Source organism: Lodderomyces beijingensis, assembly GCF_963989305.1.
Source record: "Lodderomyces beijingensis strain CBS 14171 genome assembly, chromosome: 1".
Classification (NCBI taxonomy): Eukaryota; Fungi; Ascomycota; class Pichiomycetes; order Serinales; family Debaryomycetaceae; genus Lodderomyces; species Lodderomyces beijingensis.
Window position 1 is genome coordinate 1,622,873 of NC_089970.1, and position 20,762 is coordinate 1,643,634.

At 44.8% G+C, this 20,762-nt stretch overlaps 11 protein-coding genes across 11 annotated transcripts; 2 read left to right on the forward strand and 9 right to left on the reverse strand. All coding sequences in view use genetic code 12, as the record gives it.

Moving 5' to 3' along the window:
- Positions 1–853: 853 nt before the first annotated feature.
- Positions 854–1,297, reverse strand: LODBEIA_P06520 (uncharacterized protein; the record flags this gene model as incomplete). The annotated part of the gene is made up of 1 exon (XM_066976596.1): positions 854–1,297. One exon carries the CDS (start codon positions 1,295–1,297, stop codon positions 854–856), a length of 444 nt encoding a protein of 147 aa, XP_066827590.1.
- A 407-nt stretch (positions 1,298–1,704) lies between these two features.
- Positions 1,705–2,814, forward strand: LODBEIA_P06530 (uncharacterized protein; the record flags this gene model as incomplete). The annotated part of the gene is made up of 1 exon (XM_066976597.1): positions 1,705–2,814. The coding sequence occupies one exon, from the start codon at positions 1,705–1,707 to the stop codon at positions 2,812–2,814; it is 1,110 nt and encodes a 369-aa protein (XP_066827591.1).
- Positions 2,815–3,814: 1,000 nt separating this feature from the next.
- On the forward strand, positions 3,815–4,069 carry LODBEIA_P06540 (uncharacterized protein; the record flags this gene model as incomplete). The annotated part of the gene is made up of 1 exon (XM_066976598.1): positions 3,815–4,069. One exon carries the CDS (start codon positions 3,815–3,817, stop codon positions 4,067–4,069), a length of 255 nt encoding a protein of 84 aa, XP_066827592.1.
- Positions 4,070–4,122: 53 nt separating this feature from the next.
- LODBEIA_P06550 (uncharacterized protein) lies at positions 4,123–5,172 on the reverse strand (the record flags this gene model as incomplete). Its single annotated transcript, XM_066976599.1, has 1 exon — positions 4,123–5,172. The coding sequence occupies one exon, from the start codon at positions 5,170–5,172 to the stop codon at positions 4,123–4,125; it is 1,050 nt and encodes a 349-aa protein (XP_066827593.1).
- A 337-nt stretch (positions 5,173–5,509) lies between these two features.
- On the reverse strand, positions 5,510–6,520 carry LODBEIA_P06560 (uncharacterized protein; the record flags this gene model as incomplete). The annotated part of the gene is made up of 1 exon (XM_066976600.1): positions 5,510–6,520. The coding sequence occupies one exon, from the start codon at positions 6,518–6,520 to the stop codon at positions 5,510–5,512; it is 1,011 nt and encodes a 336-aa protein (XP_066827594.1).
- A 168-nt stretch (positions 6,521–6,688) lies between these two features.
- LODBEIA_P06570 (uncharacterized protein) lies at positions 6,689–8,842 on the reverse strand (the record flags this gene model as incomplete). The annotated part of the gene is made up of 1 exon (XM_066976601.1): positions 6,689–8,842. The coding sequence occupies one exon, from the start codon at positions 8,840–8,842 to the stop codon at positions 6,689–6,691; it is 2,154 nt and encodes a 717-aa protein (XP_066827595.1).
- A 293-nt stretch (positions 8,843–9,135) lies between these two features.
- LODBEIA_P06580 (uncharacterized protein) lies at positions 9,136–10,332 on the reverse strand (the record flags this gene model as incomplete). Its single annotated transcript, XM_066976602.1, has 1 exon — positions 9,136–10,332. One exon carries the CDS (start codon positions 10,330–10,332, stop codon positions 9,136–9,138), a length of 1,197 nt encoding a protein of 398 aa, XP_066827596.1.
- A 297-nt stretch (positions 10,333–10,629) lies between these two features.
- LODBEIA_P06590 (uncharacterized protein) lies at positions 10,630–13,041 on the reverse strand (the record flags this gene model as incomplete). The annotated part of the gene is made up of 1 exon (XM_066976603.1): positions 10,630–13,041. The coding sequence occupies one exon, from the start codon at positions 13,039–13,041 to the stop codon at positions 10,630–10,632; it is 2,412 nt and encodes an 803-aa protein (XP_066827597.1).
- A 259-nt stretch (positions 13,042–13,300) lies between these two features.
- On the reverse strand, positions 13,301–15,001 carry LODBEIA_P06600 (uncharacterized protein; the record flags this gene model as incomplete). Its single annotated transcript, XM_066976605.1, has 1 exon — positions 13,301–15,001. One exon carries the CDS (start codon positions 14,999–15,001, stop codon positions 13,301–13,303), a length of 1,701 nt encoding a protein of 566 aa, XP_066827598.1.
- Positions 15,002–15,300: 299 nt separating this feature from the next.
- Positions 15,301–15,666, reverse strand: LODBEIA_P06610 (uncharacterized protein; the record flags this gene model as incomplete). The annotated part of the gene is made up of 1 exon (XM_066976606.1): positions 15,301–15,666. One exon carries the CDS (start codon positions 15,664–15,666, stop codon positions 15,301–15,303), a length of 366 nt encoding a protein of 121 aa, XP_066827599.1.
- A 2,943-nt stretch (positions 15,667–18,609) lies between these two features.
- Positions 18,610–20,532, reverse strand: LODBEIA_P06620 (uncharacterized protein; the record flags this gene model as incomplete). The annotated part of the gene is made up of 1 exon (XM_066976607.1): positions 18,610–20,532. One exon carries the CDS (start codon positions 20,530–20,532, stop codon positions 18,610–18,612), a length of 1,923 nt encoding a protein of 640 aa, XP_066827600.1.
- Positions 20,533–20,762: the final 230 nt, after the last annotated feature.

Sequence of the window (20,762 nt, forward strand, 5' to 3'; positions counted from 1 at the left end):
CACAATCTCTTGAATCGTGGCCTGCGCGGGCTCCTCTTGTGGTCTCATGCTGCGATGGAAACACGCAGGTTTAATCATCTCGTTTCTTGTGGCAGCTTTCACGTCCGCAGGCGGCTCTCGGGAACACCATCTCCTACCTTGACTCCACTGGTGTTTTGGCAACTACACTCGTATCTAGATTCGTAAAATAAAAGAAAAGTTGCATTGCACAATCTGAATACAGTTTTGGTTGTTCTTTTTTTTCTTTTACAACAAAGAGCCAGCAACGGCTTTCATTCGTATATTTTTACGACGACAATGCGATCCAACTCTTCCAAAACAATCTCAGATCTGTACTAAATGGTTGATCTGGTGAGGGTTGTTGACAGGGTGTGAGTAGTGCCAGACTCTAGCAACAACAGCCAGCACACGAAAGCATGTTTCAAGCAAGTGCAATTTCCAAACGCATCAACCCAGCATCAAGATAGTTGCCTTGAGATACACTGCACAAATCTTGAGCACTTGAGCAAAGGGAGGGCTCTCAGCCGACCAACCAGTACTGGAAAGATGACATTTTTCGAATCAGCATTGACAAGAGGACCTCCTTCTCCCGCATGCCAAACTCGGCGGAAAAGATGTCCTCGATCCTCTCGATTTTCTTTGAGCTATCGGTGAAGAAAACAAAAAAAAAGGTCGATAATATACCCACAAATTTCACAAGAATTGGAAACGGTCTCACCTCCTCGAGCTCCTCCACACACCAACTTTCTCCCCCCCCCCCCTTTTGAATCCCAGCAAGAAAACCTTCCAGGTGTGTGTGCCCGCTCTTGAGTCTGCTCTTCTCTTTCATCTTAAAAACTCTTGAGATCTTTGGTCAAACCCCACCATTACTCTTCTTTTCAATCTCATCAATGGCAGTTTCCAAGCGAGGAAATTCTCGCTTCAACTTGGCGCTCAATACACCTTGCAACTTCTTAAATGCCAACATCTTGCCTTTCAATCTTGCATTCAGTTTAGCACTAACTTCGACAAATTCTCTCGTGTATATATCCGGATTTCTTCCATCTTCAACATATGAAATCACGTCGATGGGGAGCAAATGGTTTTGCAATTGCGGCGGTGGATTCGATAGTTGTTTGAGTTGTTTAATCAACGTCTGCATGTTGTTCACCAACGCCATGTTGGATTGCTGAGTTCCATGATTATCGTGGACTAATATGCCTAGCTCCAAGAGTGATTCTATTATGTTTGAAATCAACACTGTAGTTGCTTGTAGTGGCTCGTTTGTTGCGTTTGGGATTAAATTTGTTGTTGTCATTCTTTATCTTGGTTTTTTTTTGGGGAACAGACTGAGGTGAACTAACTACCTGCTTGATTGATTGATTGCTTAATTGGTTCTGATTCGGCTGTTGCTGACTCTGGATGTGTGTGGGTTCCTTGTTGTACCTCTCTTCCTCTAGTATCAGTATCACCACTACTGGTACTCAATCACTTGCACACTCTCGTTCCACCTCTCTCTCTTCAAATGCAAAAATTGCAACAACTCTTTTTGAAATTTGAGAGAGTTGCCCAGTCCTTACCTGCTACAAATTCACCATTCGACATCAAAAGAAAGACAGACAGTCGTCCTTAATGGAGGTTACAATTAAGTATGATAAAGAGAGATATAGGATACTTCAAGATAGAATTGAAACGAACAATTTTTTGTTCCGGAGGCAGCTTAATATGAGTAATGGAACTAGCAGTACTGTTCCAAATCAGGCTCCGCTTGGATCAAACACCACCCCCACCACGACCACCACTACTACGAGCACCAGCAGCACCAGCAGCACCAGCAGCAAAGGTTCCAATTCCCACATTGACCTCAATAGCACACCAAAGAAAATAACATTAGATAACATTTTCCAATATGCTTCATCCAATGGCAAACAAACTTCCCCAAGACAAGAAGCAAACGAATACCCAAAAGAACCAAAAGAACCGAAATCACCAATGAGACGACAGCAGCAGCCTCAGCAAGAAACCACGCCTTCGAAAATTGTTAAGTTCCAGTATTCGCCACGCAAACGGAAAGCCACCTACCTGCATACTATCAAGCTTCCAAATGATGCAACTAGCAGAGTAAATTCAGGTCTGGATACTAGTGCCAGTGCCAGTGCCGATGCAAATGGAAGCGGCAGTGGGTTTCCATCTCCCAAAACTCAAGATGACGACGCACAATCGCCTTCACCACAAGAAAACTCGGAAAACGGCCCCGATCCAGCTGCAAATCTCAACCACAACCATATTTTCAACTCGACAAATTCCACACATATATCATCTCTAACGCCCGAAACCACCAGAATAACAAGTTTAAACTCCATCGACTCAGACTCGTCTCTATCACTGGACTCGTCTTCGGAAACATCGCCTACCGCTAATACCAACGTTCCATCTCATACAAAATCTGAGCCGTCGCCGTCGCCTTCACTACCAGAACCACCCCAGCCTCCAGCACTACATCCACCCCTAGATCACTCGAAATCCAAGGAGCCACTGGAGGACAAAGAAGAAACGGAGCAAGTCGGCACTAGAGCACGATCACAGAGTCCGGCATTTGAACATGCAATCGAAGCAATGGCCAGCTATGCTAGCGATGTAAGTGAGATAATCATGGACCTTGATAATAAAAGCAACAAAAACGGCAAGAGGAAATTAGATGCTTTACAGGGTATGGAGTTTAATTGGCTACGGGACACTATCGAAGTTGCTAACCAGTTGAATTACCTAAAAGAAACTTACAAAATGATCCAGAATGTGAAGAAACAAAAGGAAAAAAATATTGATGAAATTTGAATGATTCCAAGAGAAAAAAAAAAGAGAGAGGATGCTGAGTCAAAACGAAAATCAGTTTCTAGAAGCTTGTATAGTTTTTGTTGTACATAGCGCGCAATTTTCGTTTTCTTTTATGGTTGGTTGTAATGAGCGTTATTGGAACTGACGATGGTGGATGGAGATGGGTTGGATTTTCAAGCGGAGTGAGTTTGCGGACACGACCGTTTTGCAGCCATTTTTTTTTTTTTTTTTTTACTTTTGGCTCCTTCTTCATTCATGGCATGATTCGTTTCTTGAACTCAGGGATAACACCAAGCTAGCGTTTTCTGAAGAAAAGACAGTCAGTCAAACAAAGGCTCTTTCTAGCTTTTCGATAAAGCATGTAGGAATGTTTTGAAGACAGGCACAACACAGCCAGTGGCAGAAGTCCCTGTTTCAACCCCTTTGCTCTACTCCTGTATCTCTCAGCGGCGAGGTTCGCCGTCACTCTCTCATAGCAGTATTCTCACGACAAATACATCTTATCCTAGTCATTGCTGATACTATCATTCTATCTTCAAATTGTAATGTGCCAGGCGGCTCTCCTTTTCTGCCAAGTGGGCCATTGCACAGGCAGAGCGCCACGATAAATCCCCCCATTTTTGCAGTTTCGCAATTTCTCGATTTGCGACATTGCCAAATTCGCGACACATAGAGGCTTCAACGAGACATTACAATCCACCACTATAACCAGCGTCAGTGCCATTTACCTAGCAATCAACCAACCTAACCAACCATCGGTCTCTACCACTACTACCAGCTCCTTTTTCTTCGTTCTTAAAATACGCCGGAACTTTCCTTGCTTCGCAATAGTGGTTGAGCAGAACAGGTTGCAGTTTCACGGACATACAGAAAAATAGACGCTGATATCAACTTCTCAAAAAATACACGTACGCACATTCACACACCCTCAAGCTAAGCAACCAACCTTTCTTTCTTTTTCCTTTCCTTCAAACGCTATCACCAACAGACACATCCCAAAATGAAACCAGTAGTGTCCACATTCCAAGCATATTGCTGCTTTATAACCTCGGCGTTCGGTATTGCGATCTTGTCAGTCATCGGCTATCTTTTCCAGACCAACAGTGAGTCATTTATGGGTTCAATCAATGACCCCGCTGATGGCCCAGCAGTGGCAAAGACGGTGTTTGGCGCCGTGTTTGTCTACTTGGCGTTTTTCGTGTTTTGCGGACTACAAATTGTTTTGATAAAGAGACAATCTCGTATTCAAATATAGTCTAAAAAAGGAACCATCAGTAGAACATAAGAACATAGAGGGAGAGAGACTGTTCATAGTTTGGGTACAGATTCAATGCCTTCTTTCCAGGACTTGCCGAGCCATTGGCAAATCTCCAATGACAACATGCGAGTGTTCAGCACTTCATCCTTTGTAGCTCCGTTATTCAATGCGCCTCTCAAGTGACCGCGAAGCTGCGGATTGACGTCCTGGGGGACCAAGCACGCGACAACCACCAACAGCGTCTTTTTGTCGCTGAGGTACTTGTTGTAGCTCAACAAGTAGGAGTAGATGTGGTTGTTGACGAAATACCACAAGTCAGGATAGGCGTTCAACATTTGCTTCTTAATCTTCAAGCCCAAGTGGTTCGAAAACACCGTGTTCCACAACTTTGACCCTTGTATTAGGTCAAATTTAATCTGCTTCACATTGACGGATGCAGCATCTATCGCGCCATCCACCGTCTGTTCGCCTCCCAAGGACGACGACGACGGCGCAATTTCACGGGGTCTCACTGGCTCCGCACGAACAAGACGCGACGGGGTCGACGCACGGATAAGCGTCAAGGCATTGATCACCTTGGGCAACCCCACCATCGACACCAACTTCAACACCACCTCCTTGACTTGGTCAACTATAAACTGTTGCTTGCGATGTATATCTTCGCCCTTGGTGTATTTGAAATTCAACGGGATGTGCTTGTAGTAGACCAAGGGGATCAAGATATCGGGCACTTTGACCCCCGTGGCATACATCATGCGACACCTTGCGCTCGATTTGATCGAGTCTTCCGCAAGGAGTAACATGTACTCGTTGTTGACAATCTTGCCTTCGTCATTGGAGAACTCGTAGAGCTGCTGTCTCAATGCAAAGTGCAACACCGCGGGGATCTCTTCCACCAAGTTCAACTCGAGCAAGGTGGCGGTGGCTATCAAGTACCATACGTTGTGGAGCAAGGGATAGTGGTACGCTAACCGGAGCAAGCGTTCTGGTGTGAGAAACGTCGCTGGCTTTGCTTTTGACTTGGTTCCAGTGTAGCCTGTTTTCAGCACGGGGATCTTGTTTATGTTTTTGCTCATGTTCTTGCTCGTGCTCTTGCTCATGGCGTCAAATAACGGAAGTTGTGGAAACCCTGGAAACAAGGGGAGGTATTTGCAAGAATTATCAGAGAGGCCGAAGCGGACCGATGTTGGTTTCTTGTGAAGAAAAAAAAATTAACAGCGGTGTTGATAGCGGGCGTAATCTATGGTTTTGTATTGATCCACCACAGCTGCAAAATAAAGTCCCTCCTGGGGAGAAAGTCTGGGGTAAAGAAGAGGAAGAAGAAGAGGACGACGAACAGCAACAACCCATTAATCTATAGATTTTGAGCAGGTGCTATTGAACGCATTTATGTCTTTATATATATATGTGTGTATTTGTCCACGTATGTATGTAGTTCTACAACTTGGCTACACTTTCTTTACCTCCTTTCCACGCTATACCGCCGGTCCAGTCACAGATGTTGAACACCAACAGCCTCAAATCGTCCAACTCCTCCCTGGTGGCCCCGTTATTTACAGCGCCTTTCAAGTGGCCCTTGAGCTGCGGATTGACATCTTGAGGAATCAAACAAGCAACCACACACAAGGAGGTCTCCTTGGCCGAGATGACCTTGGTGTAGCTCAACAACGGCGCATACACATGGTGGTACGCGAAATACCACAAGTCAGGGTACGCATTAAACATCTGGTTCTTGACGCGGTGGCTAATCTTGCCGTATATATTCTGCCACATCGAAGACCCGCGCACTATATCCGCGGCAATCTGCTGTCTGTTGATGGAGGCCTCCGAGATGGGCCCATTGATGGTATCCTCCGACGAGTCCTCAAACGAAGTGCCGCACGCGTCTTCGCTGATTATAGAAGCCAGCGGCATGTACCCGGGCCGAACAACACAGGGCCGCTCGGGGTGAACACCGGGTTTCAAATTTGTCGGCGTGGCAGTCTTGAGGATCATCAAGGCATTGATGGCCTTGGGCAACCCGCCCAACGCGACGCTCTTCAAAATCACCTCGCGGAACCTCGACGTCAACTGGTCTTGCATGTGGCGAATATCTTCGTTTTTCAGATACTTGAACTGCAACGGCAAGTCTTCATGCAACGAGTGCGGGATGAGCACATCGGGCAAATCTATCCCCACCGCGGAGAGGTCCTGGTACTTCTTGGCCGAGTTGATGGAATCTTGAGCCAACTGGATCATGGCGTGGTCCGTGAGAAGTGACGACACCGATTTGCTTGTGGGGGGATCTTGGAGTAATTGTTGGCGTAGCGCGAAATGGTAAAGCTTGGGGATTTCCTGGGGCTGGTTGACCACGGTCAAGCATGCCGTGGCAAGTAAGTACCATGTGGTTTGCAAGTGCGGATATCTGTAGGCTAAGCTCACGAGTCTTTCTGCTGTCAATATGCTCATCCTTGCTTCTTGTAGTTGTAACTGTCGCTGTAGTTGATGGTCTTTCCACCTCTATCCTCCTTCTCCGCTCCCTCCGTCCCCCGGCTTTCGAGCTGGAAGTCGGCTAACAAAAAGAGCATCACTTGGTAGCACCGCAATGCCTGTGACAGGAAACTCACCATTACAATTCTACTCATCGTTTCTTACGCCAGATCTAATCCAAGTTTTACTTATACCGTCTTTCAATCTCTTGCCCTGGTCGTTAGTCCAGGGCCCCATTGCCCAGAAGTGCAGCAAGTTGTTGAAAATGGGCGCAATTCTCGCGTTGAACAATCTAAAAGGGATTTTTTCGTTTTGAGAAAACTGTCTGGGTAAAGTCCCACTCATCTCTTTGGTGATTTCCTTGATGGATTTGGATTCAAGTAGAGTGTCCAATTTGGCAGCATCACCATCATCAGTGGTTTTCGTGATGGTGGTGGTGGTTATTTTGACCGGCTTGTTCTTGGTTATTTTTTCCCAGGGTCTCATCGAGTCGTCGATTGGAACCCATCGGTTGTACTGGCGCCACAAATCGGAGCCAACCATTTCCTTAATCCTGGACACGGCTCTCTTGAATGCAAATTTCTCGTCGTCCCCAGTGAATGCCTTAAAGTCGCCATAATTGCTGCTCCCTTTCATTTTTTTGGCGGCTCCTTCTTGCCTCATTTCTTTTTCTTCGCTATAAGCTTCAGTGTTAGCTTGGTCATAGGAGGCCACGTTTGGTCGGTACGGGTTCATCATGGCTATTGAAGTTTTGGCAAACATCTCTTCGTCTTGAACCTCTAGTCTATCGTCATTACCTTCATACTTCAAATGCTGTTTGAGATACTCCAAGAATTGTTTATCATCCAGTTTCAATGCATCGGGGAAAAACAAATAGTCAACATCGGCTTGAGCCCTCATGAAAAACTGGCATTTGGCCTCGTAGATTGCATCTAACAACGTGATGAACCTCCGCGCCTCATTCTTCATCTTGGTGGTCATCACGGGCACATTATCGAGTATAATCGTTGGATACGTTGATGCAATGGTGATGTAATCCGAAGATGAAGTTAAACCTTGACAGATATCGGCAAAGTCAAGATAACATACGCTCTTGTCGTTGAACGTAAGCGGGATGTTTGTAGTTCTATTATAAACAGTCACTTTGGAAGGTTGCCCCAATGATGCAAGCGGCTGTTTCATCAACGGCGAATCTCGAGCGATGCCCAATGCTTTTCTCTTGACCAATTTATCCCACTGCAAATCGTGCTGTTCGTTGTCCTTTTTAATCACCAAATAGGGTTCTTGAGTAGATTCCAGAGCGAAAAAAATCCGATAGTCCTTGTCCGATTTCATGTCGATTGAATGACATCGCGAGTTCAAAATCCCAACAAAGCTCTTGAACTTCCGTTTGTGGAACTGGGTGGAATAAAGCTCCTCGGGCAATTTATTTGACGTGGCAACCAAGACCCCGCCTAGTTTGAAATAAAAGGTGAACAAAATCTTGATTATGTTGGCACTGGCGATATCAGGTAGAACAAATTCATCCAACATCAACACCGTGTTTTTGTCAATCATCTTTTGAGCAACTTCGTACAAGACAAACTCATTCTCCATCGTGTATTGGGATCCAGCTTCTAATTGGCCCAGTTGGTGCCGATGAAAAGTCTTGTTGAATCGATGTTGTTGAATCATGTGCATCTCATTAAACACCCAGAGGATGAAATTGTTATAATGCCATCGCATTTTGGACTTGTGAGGCAACGACGAAGCGAAAATGTCCATCAACAACGATTTGCCCAGCCCGACATCTCCATTGACTAGGAGCCCTTGCGGCGAGGGGAAATTCGCCAACTCTTCTTCATCTGTCATGTACTTGATAATGGATTTCTTGGCCCTTTCAGGTGATGCTTGGAAATATCGCAACGGGGATTGATTATACCGACGTTGATTACTTTCCTTAACTTCGATCTCCCGGAGTAGTAAACTTAGCTTTATCGACATTTCCTCTGGAGGTGTGTAATCTATCACCCGATGATATAACCGTTGAAACTCCTTCATCACTCGAACCTGAGACTCGTTTTTCTCGAGTAGACCCAGCGAGATATAGTTTTGGTAGATTACATAGGGGTCAGTTATCGAAATGGAAGTTTGCGGCTGGCTTGAACTTGACTCATCAAACTGGTGTTGTTGTTGCGGTGGATGAGCAATGAATGGTGGAAGACGTCCTTCAACTCCTTGAGTTCCCCCCGATGGTGCCGCCGTTGCTCGACTGCGGCAGCACGAATACGCGAGACCTCTATACACTATTCGAATTCTCATTTTCCTTTGGTTTCCCTCCCGTGGAAAAAGATAGAGATGAATAATGGCGAATCTGGTTGAAACGTGTGGGCCCTGGTGGTGGGACCTGTTGCTGTTCAAGCCGAGTTCCGGAGTTTGTAGAGCAAAAAAAACTGCATATAAAATCCACAGTGATAGGAGGTTGTACATTTTAGGGGGCTTGCAAAAATAAGCCACCTAAGCTGCTTTCTGCCATAAGAAACTTCATTATACTAGCTCTTGAAAGAACACCGTTTAGTTCACCCCCCCCTTTTTCAACTCCCGAGGCTAAAAGTTCAATACTCAGTATAGACGGGCTGGGTGACCTTGTAATCAACGTGAGTGTTTGATAACTGCTGCTTCAACATTGCCAATTCCGATTCAACTTGTTCAACAGCAGTGAGTGATCCCAGTTTGACAAGCTCACTCTGGCTCGATATAGCCAACACCCCTTGCTCTTCCCCCTCGTCCTCCAACTCTTTATCTACCTCGCCTTCACCCCCCTTCACGATGTCCTTCTCCCCAAGCTCCTCATCCGTGGTTGAATTGTCCCAAAGTTCGGTACTAGACCCATTCTGCAACGACGTATCCAAATCACCAAGCTCGCTACCACCACCATCATCCAAAAACACTAGTCCCGTAGTGTAACTATTCTTTTCCAGCGGCGTCCCCACCTTCACCTCATCCCCACCGTCATCATCATCATCACTGAACTTTCCATCATCATCGTCATCGTCGAAGTAGCCCCGTAAGCTATGCCGACTAGCTACACCACCGCCGCCGCAACGGCTAAGAAGCATCAATCGCTCCGTGGGCGTGTTGCCCAATATGTCAAACCCAAAGTTGTTGGCTGTCGATTCCGTGTACGTCATGTTCAAGATCGAGCTGGTGTTGCTGCAGCTCACGTTGGAGAACGTCGAGTCGCTAGCTTGTGATTCTGTGCGTTGCAAAATTGGCACGATGTACGGTGCGGGATATGAACCGGTGGTGGTGGTTATTTCTCGTTGTGGACTTGATTTCACTGTGAGTGGTGCTTCTTCTTCTTCTTCTTCTTCTTCTTTCACTTTCACATTGTTTTCTTGGATTTGTGATAGGATGTAGTAGAACACCACGATTAGGACGGCTACAATTATCAAGAGGAGAACCACGTCGTCCTTGTTGTTTATCGCGTCAATTCCCTCAAGTATCTCCTGTATGAACCGGCAAACGTTTGCGAAATCGTCCGCGTTTGCAAACAGCCACGCCCCAGAGGCTGGCAAGTTTGGTAATTGAAGCTGTGGTGCTACTAGTTGCGGTACTGCTAGTGGTGGTGGTGGTGGTGGTGGTGGCGGTGGCTCAATTGAAAATTTTGTTATTCGTTTACTCTGGTTATCGGATATCCGTAGTAGTAATTGTGGGATTGTTATGGAATGTTTGATATTCCTTTCAATTTGGACAAGTATCTGTCTCAACGACATGCGAAGAATATCGACTAGCTCCGTTATCGATATCATGTTTTCCGGCTATTGAGCAAAAACTGTCAAAAAACTCCATTAAAGTGGAAAGAAGTTGTTGGTTGGTTTCCACGGGGGATATGTATTTTTTTTTTTTGTTTGTTTCTACTTTCTTGTAAATGACTTACTGAGTTGGGCGGTTACTGGGGCTGTTTTTGTGACGTACTGGTTTTCGTATAAGGCGTTATAACACAAAGACAATACTTAGGGGGCTGAAACCATACCCTCACCGACAGAAAAAAAAAGGCAGTTTCCAGAGGTTTAGAAAAGAAGATGGCTTATATATATCAATTACATTCATTTGATGGTCATCTGGGCAAATTTGCGGTCTAGAGAATTCGATAACCCATTCATTTCCTCATCGCTCCGCCCGTACAATTCAAACCACCATTTGACATCAGCAGAATTGAAGAAAATCACCTCTTCATCTTGCGGATCGTAAGCCATATTCTTGAATTCCTGAGGTCTAGAGTTGAAGTAATCCCAGACCGACACGGTAGACTCGTCAACTTTGAAAACTTGTTGCGATTCCCGCTCGGAGTCACACAAGAACGAGCCGTATTGACAGGAATAATAATGATATAATAGCCGTTTCAAAAACCGGCTATTGAATTCAAATGCCGTGGGTTTTTGCCGTTGGATTTGATAAATGCAATCGAGGAATTGATGAAACACGGGCGACCGTTCACTGCTTCCACCGTAGGTGCTCGATGATGATGGTGCAGACGAAGACGAGGATGAAGCAAATGAAATCAGGGCAGTTTTGTTCGAGGGCAGCTCCGAGATGAACTCGGCGTTATCTTCCATCGGGTAGTTGGTCAATCCTCCCTGGGCACTATTTTTCAAATCTCTTGCTGCTCGAGCAGCCTTGTGGAAAAATGACGATACACTTGCCGCGGCGTTGCTTGAGAATTCCGAAACTGGTCTATTTTCCAGCACCAGCAACGATTCCGATGACGCTTCTGAGACTTGACCAGCATCAGTGCCAGTGCCGTTTCTGTTGCGCGAGCTGCTGCGGTGCTCTTTTCTCATGGTGGCTCCAATACAACCTCCATGGTCAGCTCGAGTCTTGAACTTGAAGCCAAAACTCATCCAGTCCTTTTCAATCAAAATCATAAACCCCCGAGTGGTTCTGTAGAATGGATCGAGGCAAAGTTGAGCCAATGCCGATACTTGAGAAGTCCGGTCCCATCCATCGGAACAATGTATGATGACATTGGTGTTGTTTAGATGTATCGACTTGACAATGCGGTCAACCGATTGTAAGATTATTGAAATTCGATGTAACCACTGAGTTTTACTTAGTGCCTGTTGCAATGATACCGATATAGCGGTGTTATATGATGGTGATGATGATGATGTGGTAGTACTACCACCACCATTATTATTATCATGATTGTTGTTGTTAATGCTATTATTATTAGTAGGGGAGTTGTTGTTTCCCTGTGCAGATGAAGGCGGCAGCAGGTACTTATCTAAATCATTTAATATAGTAGTCAACTTGTTTAAAGAATCTCTAATAACATGAATATTGTCAATATTGCAGAAAATCTTGTCAACTTGACGGGAATTCTTTGAAAATTGAATCGCGGAAGATTGTTCATTCTGGTGCAGGTAGAGATGATCATCCTTGTGAGGCTTTTTGTTCTTGTAGTTTTCCACATTTTCCGTCCCGGCCCCCAAGGCATGTTGAGCCATGGCATTGGTGACGGGTCTCAAATCAACAATCAAGTTGCGTTGCGGCTGCCGCGCTTGGATTTCAAAATTGCAATCAGCTCCCATGTCATCTCCTTTTTCCAAAAGTTGCAATTTGGAAGCTCGTTCCAACTCCTGAGAATGGAAAATCTCGCCAATCAATTTTTCATCTTGAATAGACCGATTTTGCAAGTTCAACCCCACGAGAGGCTGGGCACACCGAGCGATAACATTGCCATTTAGATTGCCCTTGTGTTTGTAGACCACGGCGGGGATCCGCTGTTTCGAGCGGAACTTACCCGCGTGTTTCAAAACATTGTCTGAAATTGAACCGGGCACAATCATATACCGAGGATACGAAGGGCAAAATTTGTAATCTTCATTGAGATTAGACAACCTCCAAAATTTTTTTTCGTCATCTTTCGGCAATAGCCCCAATCGGTCATATTCTTCCACTGGGTCATACAAATCCCATCCTTTGACATCGAGGTTCTGTTCCATGCTATTGGGGACATATGAGTAAGCATACAAATGCTTGATGCTATTTTCAGTCTTGCTTCTAGTGATCAACGAACTCATCTTGTTGAAAACCTCACAGCAGATCAAGTCATTTTTGAAATCAAACGAAAAATAAGTAAAGTCTTTACATTGTAACCGCACATGCGATGCACCGTAATTATCAAACCCATCAATCTGCGGCGAAGGTGAGTTGCCTCTGGATGAACTCGCCATGTTGCCCGAGGTGGCACTAATAGCGGATTGTCGACGATCCAACCCTGGCCCATTGTCATTTGCCGGGTTATTATGGAGCCACGTTGATCCCCTTGCTTTCGATATGCGTTCAACTATGGGATAACATATCCAGATCTCCTTCTGCTGGGGCGGTTTCCCTGTTGGTGACGCTGGTGTTGTAAACGTGAACACTAGATGGAACGAGGAGAGAATCAAGGTGCCCAAGATGTATGAGCCTCGTCGATTCAAAATGACATCATTCACGGTGAAGACGTTCTCCATACTCGGTTTCAACTTCTTCGGCGGGTTTACTCAGTGTGGGGCTGTTGTAGCTGTCTTGGTGGTGGTTGACTGTTTCATATATATACATGTATGTAAAAATCAAGCGCAATTTCGTTGCCTGGGGCGAGCGCTGATAACTCAACACCAATGGCTTTTTTTTGTTGGTGACAATAGCGATAACATTCACCAAAGGAGAGGTTTTCTACTTGTATATGTGCATTCGACGACTACAACAGGAAGTATACAGCCCATTACGTTTCTATAGACCTTCGAACTTTCGGATTCCATGTTCGTGTCGTTGCATGTTCTTCAACTGTTTCGCTGTTAGTTTTTTTTCCTTGAATTTTTGCCTCTTTGTCGAAGGTGGTTCCTGATCGGTTTCTTTTTCTTCTTCTTCTTCCGAGGCTTTTCTCGTGAGTTTGTTGATGTCGATTTGCTTCTTCTTGGGCTTTGTTATAAGTTCTGAAAGGTCCCTTCTTTTTCTCTTGAATGGGGTAGCCGTTAACTTGGTTTCCTCAAGTTCCTCAAGTTCCTCAAGTTTCTCGTCGTCGTCGTCATCTTCTTCTTCATCTTTATCTTCACCCTCATCCTCCTCAAGGTCGACTTCCTCGTCCGACGTCACTCCATCTAAGTCACTTTTTCCACTTGGGTCATCACTATCACTTTCATCACCATTACTGTCACTCTCATTATCATTGCTGTTACTATCACCATCACTGTCACTCTCGGCATCCGCCTCTTCATATCCCCGATTTGACCATATTTTCAACGCGTCCATGCCAGCAGAGATCAACCGGTAATCAAAGTCGATATCCAATATCCCCACTTCATCAACCGCTTCCAGTTTGCCATGGCTAGTCGAATGCACTCTCGTTTCAACAACTTTACCTCTCTTGTAGTCAACGCGATGCAAAAACCCGTCACTATCTCCACACCATACCGAATTTGCCATGGTTTCATCGTCATTGTTCATCGTGGGCACAATGGCGTCAATCGAGGCATTTTTGTTAACTTTGATCCTCGATAATTGATCCATGAGCTTGTTTTTCGAATTTTTCCAAAGGGTGATTAGTCCTTCTCCATGGGCCACGAGCACCGTATCTGTTCTGCCCTCGCTTATTTCATCGGTGGTGTAGCACATTGATAACAACTCGTCTTCTTGATCATCTGATTGGGTGACTATGGTCCCCTTGCGCACATCAATGTGCGAAAGAGTCGTTGCCCCTAACGTGAGATAATGGTATGGTGACGAGGACATGCTTAGGATGTGGTTAATTGAATCACTATGCGCTTGTTCAACTTTGAACTTGAGTTTGTTGTTGGCAGCGAGATTGGACGAGTCGTATACTAGAACATGGCCATCTTCGGTTCCCGATAACAAAAAGGGGTGAGTTGTAGAGTGACACAATTTGGTCAATCTATCCAGGGCGGAGAAATAGTGCAAAGCTACATCGACCTTCGATACAACTTTGCCCGTTTCCGTCGCTGCCTTTTTGATGATGTTGTCTGTGCCACAAGTATAAATAAACTCTCCCAATGAGTCGGCACGCGGGTCAAATATCGCATGTCGGCAGGACCCCTTGTGTCGTTTAGTCTTCCAATTGGTCTTGACATAGGATTCCTCGCTGGGAATCTCTTTAATGTTCTTGAATGTTGTCCACCAGTTGGTTTTCAACTGCGAGACTGATTTGTTGACATGCGGAATTTTGCCTGATTCGTATGCCCGTTGCTGCAACTCTAGTGATTTCTCCTTGCTCACTTGCAAAACTTGTTCTAGATTCTCGGCGTCATAAGATGTGCAGTAGAGGTGGCCCGTGGCAAAACCGGTGATGAGCAAAGGTTTAGTTGGATGAGCTGCTGCTGTAAATAGTGGGTCCTCGAAATTGACTTCAAGAATGGGAGGCACCGATGATTCTAATGCTTGAGCTGCTCCTGAAGCATTGGACTTTCTCTTTCCCATTATGTTGTGGTGGTGTTTATGATGGTGTGTGTGTATGCGTATGTGTTGATGAATTTTGTGGGATGAGCCAGGGGTTCACTTTTTTCCGCGTGGATCCAAGATGAGACTAATGCAATATAGGGGAGACAGGTACTGGGGACAGTGACAGGGACATGGACAGAGCGGTTGGGCGATTTCTTGATGACATTGCAAGGAGACTCGACCCAACCTCTTACTCTTTATAAACGTTTTCAGAATAAATAAATATCTCAACCCGCAATGTTGAAATTTTGGTGGTGGTACAAGACTAACCCAACACTCTAGTCGTCTTCATTTAAAATCGCTTGAAACTCGCTCTTTTTTTGCGTGATAGTCTGTTCCAATTCGCTCATTCTCAAGAAATACACCTGATTCGCCAATGTCTCCGTAGTGTCGGCTTTATATTTCTTCAACATGTTCTTGTATAAGTCTTTCATTTGATTGAGTGTGTTGATTTTGATTGTTTTCTGTTCTAATCGCGTGGAAATGTGGGTTTTCCACTCGTTCAATATCGACTCTAGGAGACTCGGGTCGATCTTTTCCAAGTCTTCTAGTGTTGCTATATGGTTGATGTAGAGCAATTGCGAGATCAAGAGTGTATCTCGAAGCGTGTAGTTGTTGGCATTTGTGATTTGCGAGTGGCTCATTTTTTTTGGGGGGAGGGGAAGGGGTCTCGCGAGGTTATTCGAATTAGTGGGATGTATAAGAGAGTAGTTCTATAATGTGATATATGATATGAGATGTGACCACGGGGGAGGGGGGGAGTGTGGCGTAGATTGACGAGTGGTGGGTTGCCTGGGTTCTTGTTTGGTTGTTTGTCGATTGGGGATCAAATCGATAAACATTTCATTTCAGTTTAATTTTCCACCAAATCCAAGAGCTGTTTTTCAAAACCACACATGCTCCACACAAGCAAAGCTACGAATAAAACCACGAGAGGCTGAGCTTTATTCCAATATCAAAAGCACGTCAAAAGACTACTCAAATTTCACCTGCAGCTTGGAATCCACATAACATCAGAAAACAAAAGAAAAAGAACCGTTAAGTTGAAAAAAACTTTGCTTGTTGTGATGACGAGGAACTGAACCGGGAAAAACACGGACGCTCTAGACAAATTTCGAGCTCTACACAGTTCCAACCGGCCAGGTAAGAACTGTGACACGGATGTCTCACGTGTGTGGGGGCCTATCGGAAGCGCAAGACAGGACCTAGCTCCTCGTTCACATCCCACTCGATAAGCCGCGGAGACCCCGTCGGAGTCCACACGCATCACATCGCACAGCGCGACGACAACGACGAGAGAAAAAAATTTCACCACCTCCAGCACTCTTCTTCTTCTTCTTCTTCTTCTTCTTCTTTTTTGGCTCTTTGATACGAATGCATTCTATTCACTGCACCATTCGATTTCTGAAATGAATGAGTGGAGGGGAAAAGAATTGCTAGATCAAATTTTGAAAAAAAAAAGGAGTCGAAATATATACCTCATACTGAATTATGCTGCTTTATTCTAAGTCTAGTGCATTTTATTTGGATCTTGATATTTCGCTACATTTTTTGAACCTGGCGATGAGAGTTAGTCGTGAGATTTAATTTCTTAATTTAAGAAGTCGTTGGGTTGATGGAATGGTTTGCTTTTGCCAGTAATTAGAGCAGGACCCACGCCAGAGGGATTCTATTGAGAAACCACTCTGCCTCTCTCCCTCCCTTGCGAGACCAGGAACAAGCTATAAGAAAATCCCGCTGGAGTTCAGTAAGCTCAGCAAAGTGTTCCTGCTCTATGTCGTTACAGTAACGGCATTCCAAGCCAGTAAACAACCATACCGTTTCAAGTTTGAGCCTGGCCATCACTCCTCATCTCCTTTTTCGCATGGTAAAAGTTGAAAACCTCTGAATTCCAAATATTGCAAGCCTGGTCCAAAACGCTACTACCACAGCATCTCTCGCCTTTACCCATCTCCAAAACCAATCCTTCGCCCAGCTTAACCCTTGCAACAAAACCAGGGAAAGCAAGTCTAGATCTGAAAAATGATTGTCGGTTGATTGTAAGTGGAAGAATAGGGGTAGCACAAAGAAAGAGCCGTTGAGATACAAGGGTTGGATGAATAAAGAGCCGTAAGACGACACCACCACCACCACCACCACCACCAACCCCAAAAAAACCGCTCACGGGATCAACTCTGCATGATACAGATTAGACGATATGCGTCTGATGGTATTAGGAGATGTCTATACGGGAAATGTGGGTTCTGAAGGATCAACTCCTAGCTCAGACCTAGATTGAGATTTTCGCGGTTACTTGTTGTTCATGCATGGGTTAGACGGTGAGCACCCTACCATGCTATTGTCCCGTTGAACTAAACTAATACCCAGTTGATGGAACGTTAGTCAAAAAATCTAGGCTTAATTGAACGAATAAAAAAACGGTCAAACGCCGCGTTTAGTATACCATATGCCGACATCTACAACGTATCTAGCTTTGTTCTTTTTAGTTCGAATGGCGACGTCGCGTGGGAAGTAGATGGACATCATCCACTTTGACGGACAACTGCAAGTTAGCCAAGTGTCTTGTTCTCAACGCATGTCCCGCCTCAACATAATTTTTATAATTGCGATGCCGCGTGCGGGCGCAATCGCGCCACGGCTCACTCGCCAACCTTGCATTTCCACGGAGCAAAATGACCAGACCAGAGACAAGATGAAATTCTGCATAAACGGGGATGAGAGGCGTCAAATAACCCCCCCGCCTCCTTCCCAACCATCATCCCCCGGTTTCACTGTAATCAAATATACAGGGGTTCCAACTCATCTCTCCAATATAGTGGAAAGAGGCTGCGTTGGTCAAGTGGCAAGATTTAGCCCGCTCCGCCTATATCGATATAACTCACATGGCGTCTCCTCCCAGCTCCATTTAACTCCAAATACATGCGATGTAGTAATTGCAAAAAGTGAAAAATGAAAAATGAAAAATTTAAAATCGGAGTTGAATGTATTTTTTTTTTCGGAGTGGGGCGCCGCTCGGTGTATTTCTGGTGGACGTTGTACCGTTGTACCGTTGTACTGTTTACCGTTGTCTAACTCCCACGTTTGCATAAGCGATGGACCAATTAAGTTAATGAATTGACTTTTTTCATCCTCAAGGTGTCGAGTATTGAGCTCAGCTCGGGAATATTGTCGTAAAGTTACGCTTTCTTTTTGTTTTCGGTGATGAGATCAATAGCTGGAGATGAAGTGGTGCGCTGAGTGTGCGCATATTCTGCATTCCCCCCCCCCCTTCAATTTTTCAAGCTTTTTTGGTCCTTAGCGTTAACACGAACGGCGTTATCTTGAAGTTTGTCAATTGATTAGCAAAGGTCAGAGTGGACATGGCCGCAAGAGAAAATCAGTTCATGATCGTTGCTTCGTTAATTTAAGGGTATATACTAAAGAATAACTAATTGAATCCATCTAACGTTTCTGTGATTAAAAAATGATTGAATGAATAGAATAAAAAAAGAAAGCACATGTTTAAACATTTTCCGTCATAAAGTTCGTGAAAAGGGGAAGCCACACTGCCCTAGGTATCTTTCTTATTTGATTTGCCATTGGCCCGTTCAAAAATCAGTAAATGAGAAACAACGGCTTTCCAACACTTTTAAACTTGGACTAATCACGGTATCGTCCAACTGCCTAGAGTCCTCTTGACAATGCGGGTTCTTAAACATATGGTCATTGTTCAAAACCAGGTATTCAAAGTCTCGATTAAGTTTCTCTTCGATTTTCAAAATCATCGTGTCGATTTGGGCGTCGCTGCTATCTTGTTGCAATTTCAAATTGTCCAATTCATATTGCGAACACCAGCCTGACGACTCCAAGCTTTCTCTGGTCTTGTCATAGACTTGAGTCATTTGTTGTTTTTGCAAGTGGAGGAAATCGGAGAAATTGAGCAAGTCGTCGAGATTGGTGAACTCTTCAATTGAGTTGATCAACGGCTGTTGTTGGTTTTTGATATTACTGATGCTGTTGCCAGTGTTGGCAGCCGCCTGTTTTGACGAAAAACTTGTTGTTGTTGTTGTAGTGGTGGTAGTTGGCGACGTAGCTGTTGTAGGATTGTTGCTTAAATTAAGACAATCGAAATAGCTTTGCTCGATATTGTTCACCAAAGCTGATCTAGTAGACTGTAAACTTTCACCAATGGTGATGATGGGCGAGGCAAGTGGGAGGGAGACCAATGGTGGTGGAGTTATGGGAGTAAATGAGTTATAGGCATTGCCTTGGCTAGAAGCACGCACTCTCTTTGCACGAAGAACAGAAGTAAGTGAAGAGTTCGTAGAAGTCGATGACGAGCTAGAGTGTTGAGGCTGATGATGAGGTTGGTGTTGGTGTTGGTGTTGATTTTTTTTTGATTGATTGGAAAAGTTGGCCGAGTTTTGCCCCGTTGTGGGCGAAGTAGAGTTGATGGCTGAGTTTTTCGATGCCAATGGCTTCATGTTACGGTCGCCCGTCTGGATTGGACTTAGAATTGGTCTAGGGTTGGATGCAACGGAGCTGAGATTCAAATTGGGGAACTTTGCATTTGTTGGTGTTGGATTTGAACTTGATGGATGGCTAGTGTTGCTATTGCCACTGGAAGAACCCAACGACAATTTTTTGATACCGTTTTTCAAGTTTTTTAGTTTTTTCAAGGGACTTGATTTTTCAGATGATGGTTGATTCTGGGTGGATGAAGGGGTAATCAGGGGCGACTGTTGCAGGAGTGAGGCTGTCACGCCAGATCCAAGGATCAAGCTTGTTGTTGAGTCGGTGTTTTTGCCCGTGGAGGTATTTGTCAATGTTGGAAAATAGTTCAACGCTGCAAGCTTCACCTGCAGCTGTTGCAGTTGTTGTTGTTGCTGTTGCTGTTGCTGGTCTATGAAAAATGTAGGGGAGTCTAACGCGTAGTTGGAGATTGAATGATCGCTGTTTTTGTAAATGGGGGTAAATTCTTGCGAATACAGACTATGGTTTGAGCTATCATCATCGTGGTGGTGGTGGTGGTGGTGGTTATGGTGGTGGTTGTTATGCTGATGGTGATTATGACGGGCGTTGCCGCCATTATTGTTGTTTTCACTGTTTGTCGAAACTGATTCACTCATTGAAAGTGAATACATGTGATCCAGGGGAGACCGTAAATCTTCCACGGCGCCTGGCAAAGGTGGCAATAGCACCTCTTTAAGGGCATGGTCACTTTCCGTTTCGGCTTCGTTTCCGGCTGCAGCTGCAGCCGGAACGGTGGACGACTTGTAGGAAACGTTGGATAGACTTGCGTTGCTTGAATGTCGCGACGAGATGCTCAAACGTGGCTGTGGCGACGAAGATTGTGCCGGGTGGGAATGAGTTATCGCGTGTGGAGCTTGCGTTGCCAGCGGCGGTGGCCGTAGATTACCGTGGGTGAACGACGACTGTACACTTCCCTTAACGATGCAGTCAGCAGTAGAATGTTTCTTTAGGTCCTCCTGTTCCTCAAGAACAATCCCTAGCCCCCCGTATTCACTCATTTATCACTCCTGAAAAAAAAAAAAAAAACAGACTCTTATGGTGTCAAGAAAGAAGATGAGTAATGAACTTTTTTTTTTCCCCTGTAGTTTGGTTCCCAAATTACTGTAGATGTAGATTTAAACGGTTGAACAAACAAACAAAAAAAAACTTTTCAACTGAGTAGTAGTGACACGAGTGGATGGTATATGAAAACCGAAAAAAAAGGGAATCAACAACTCAAGGATGATAA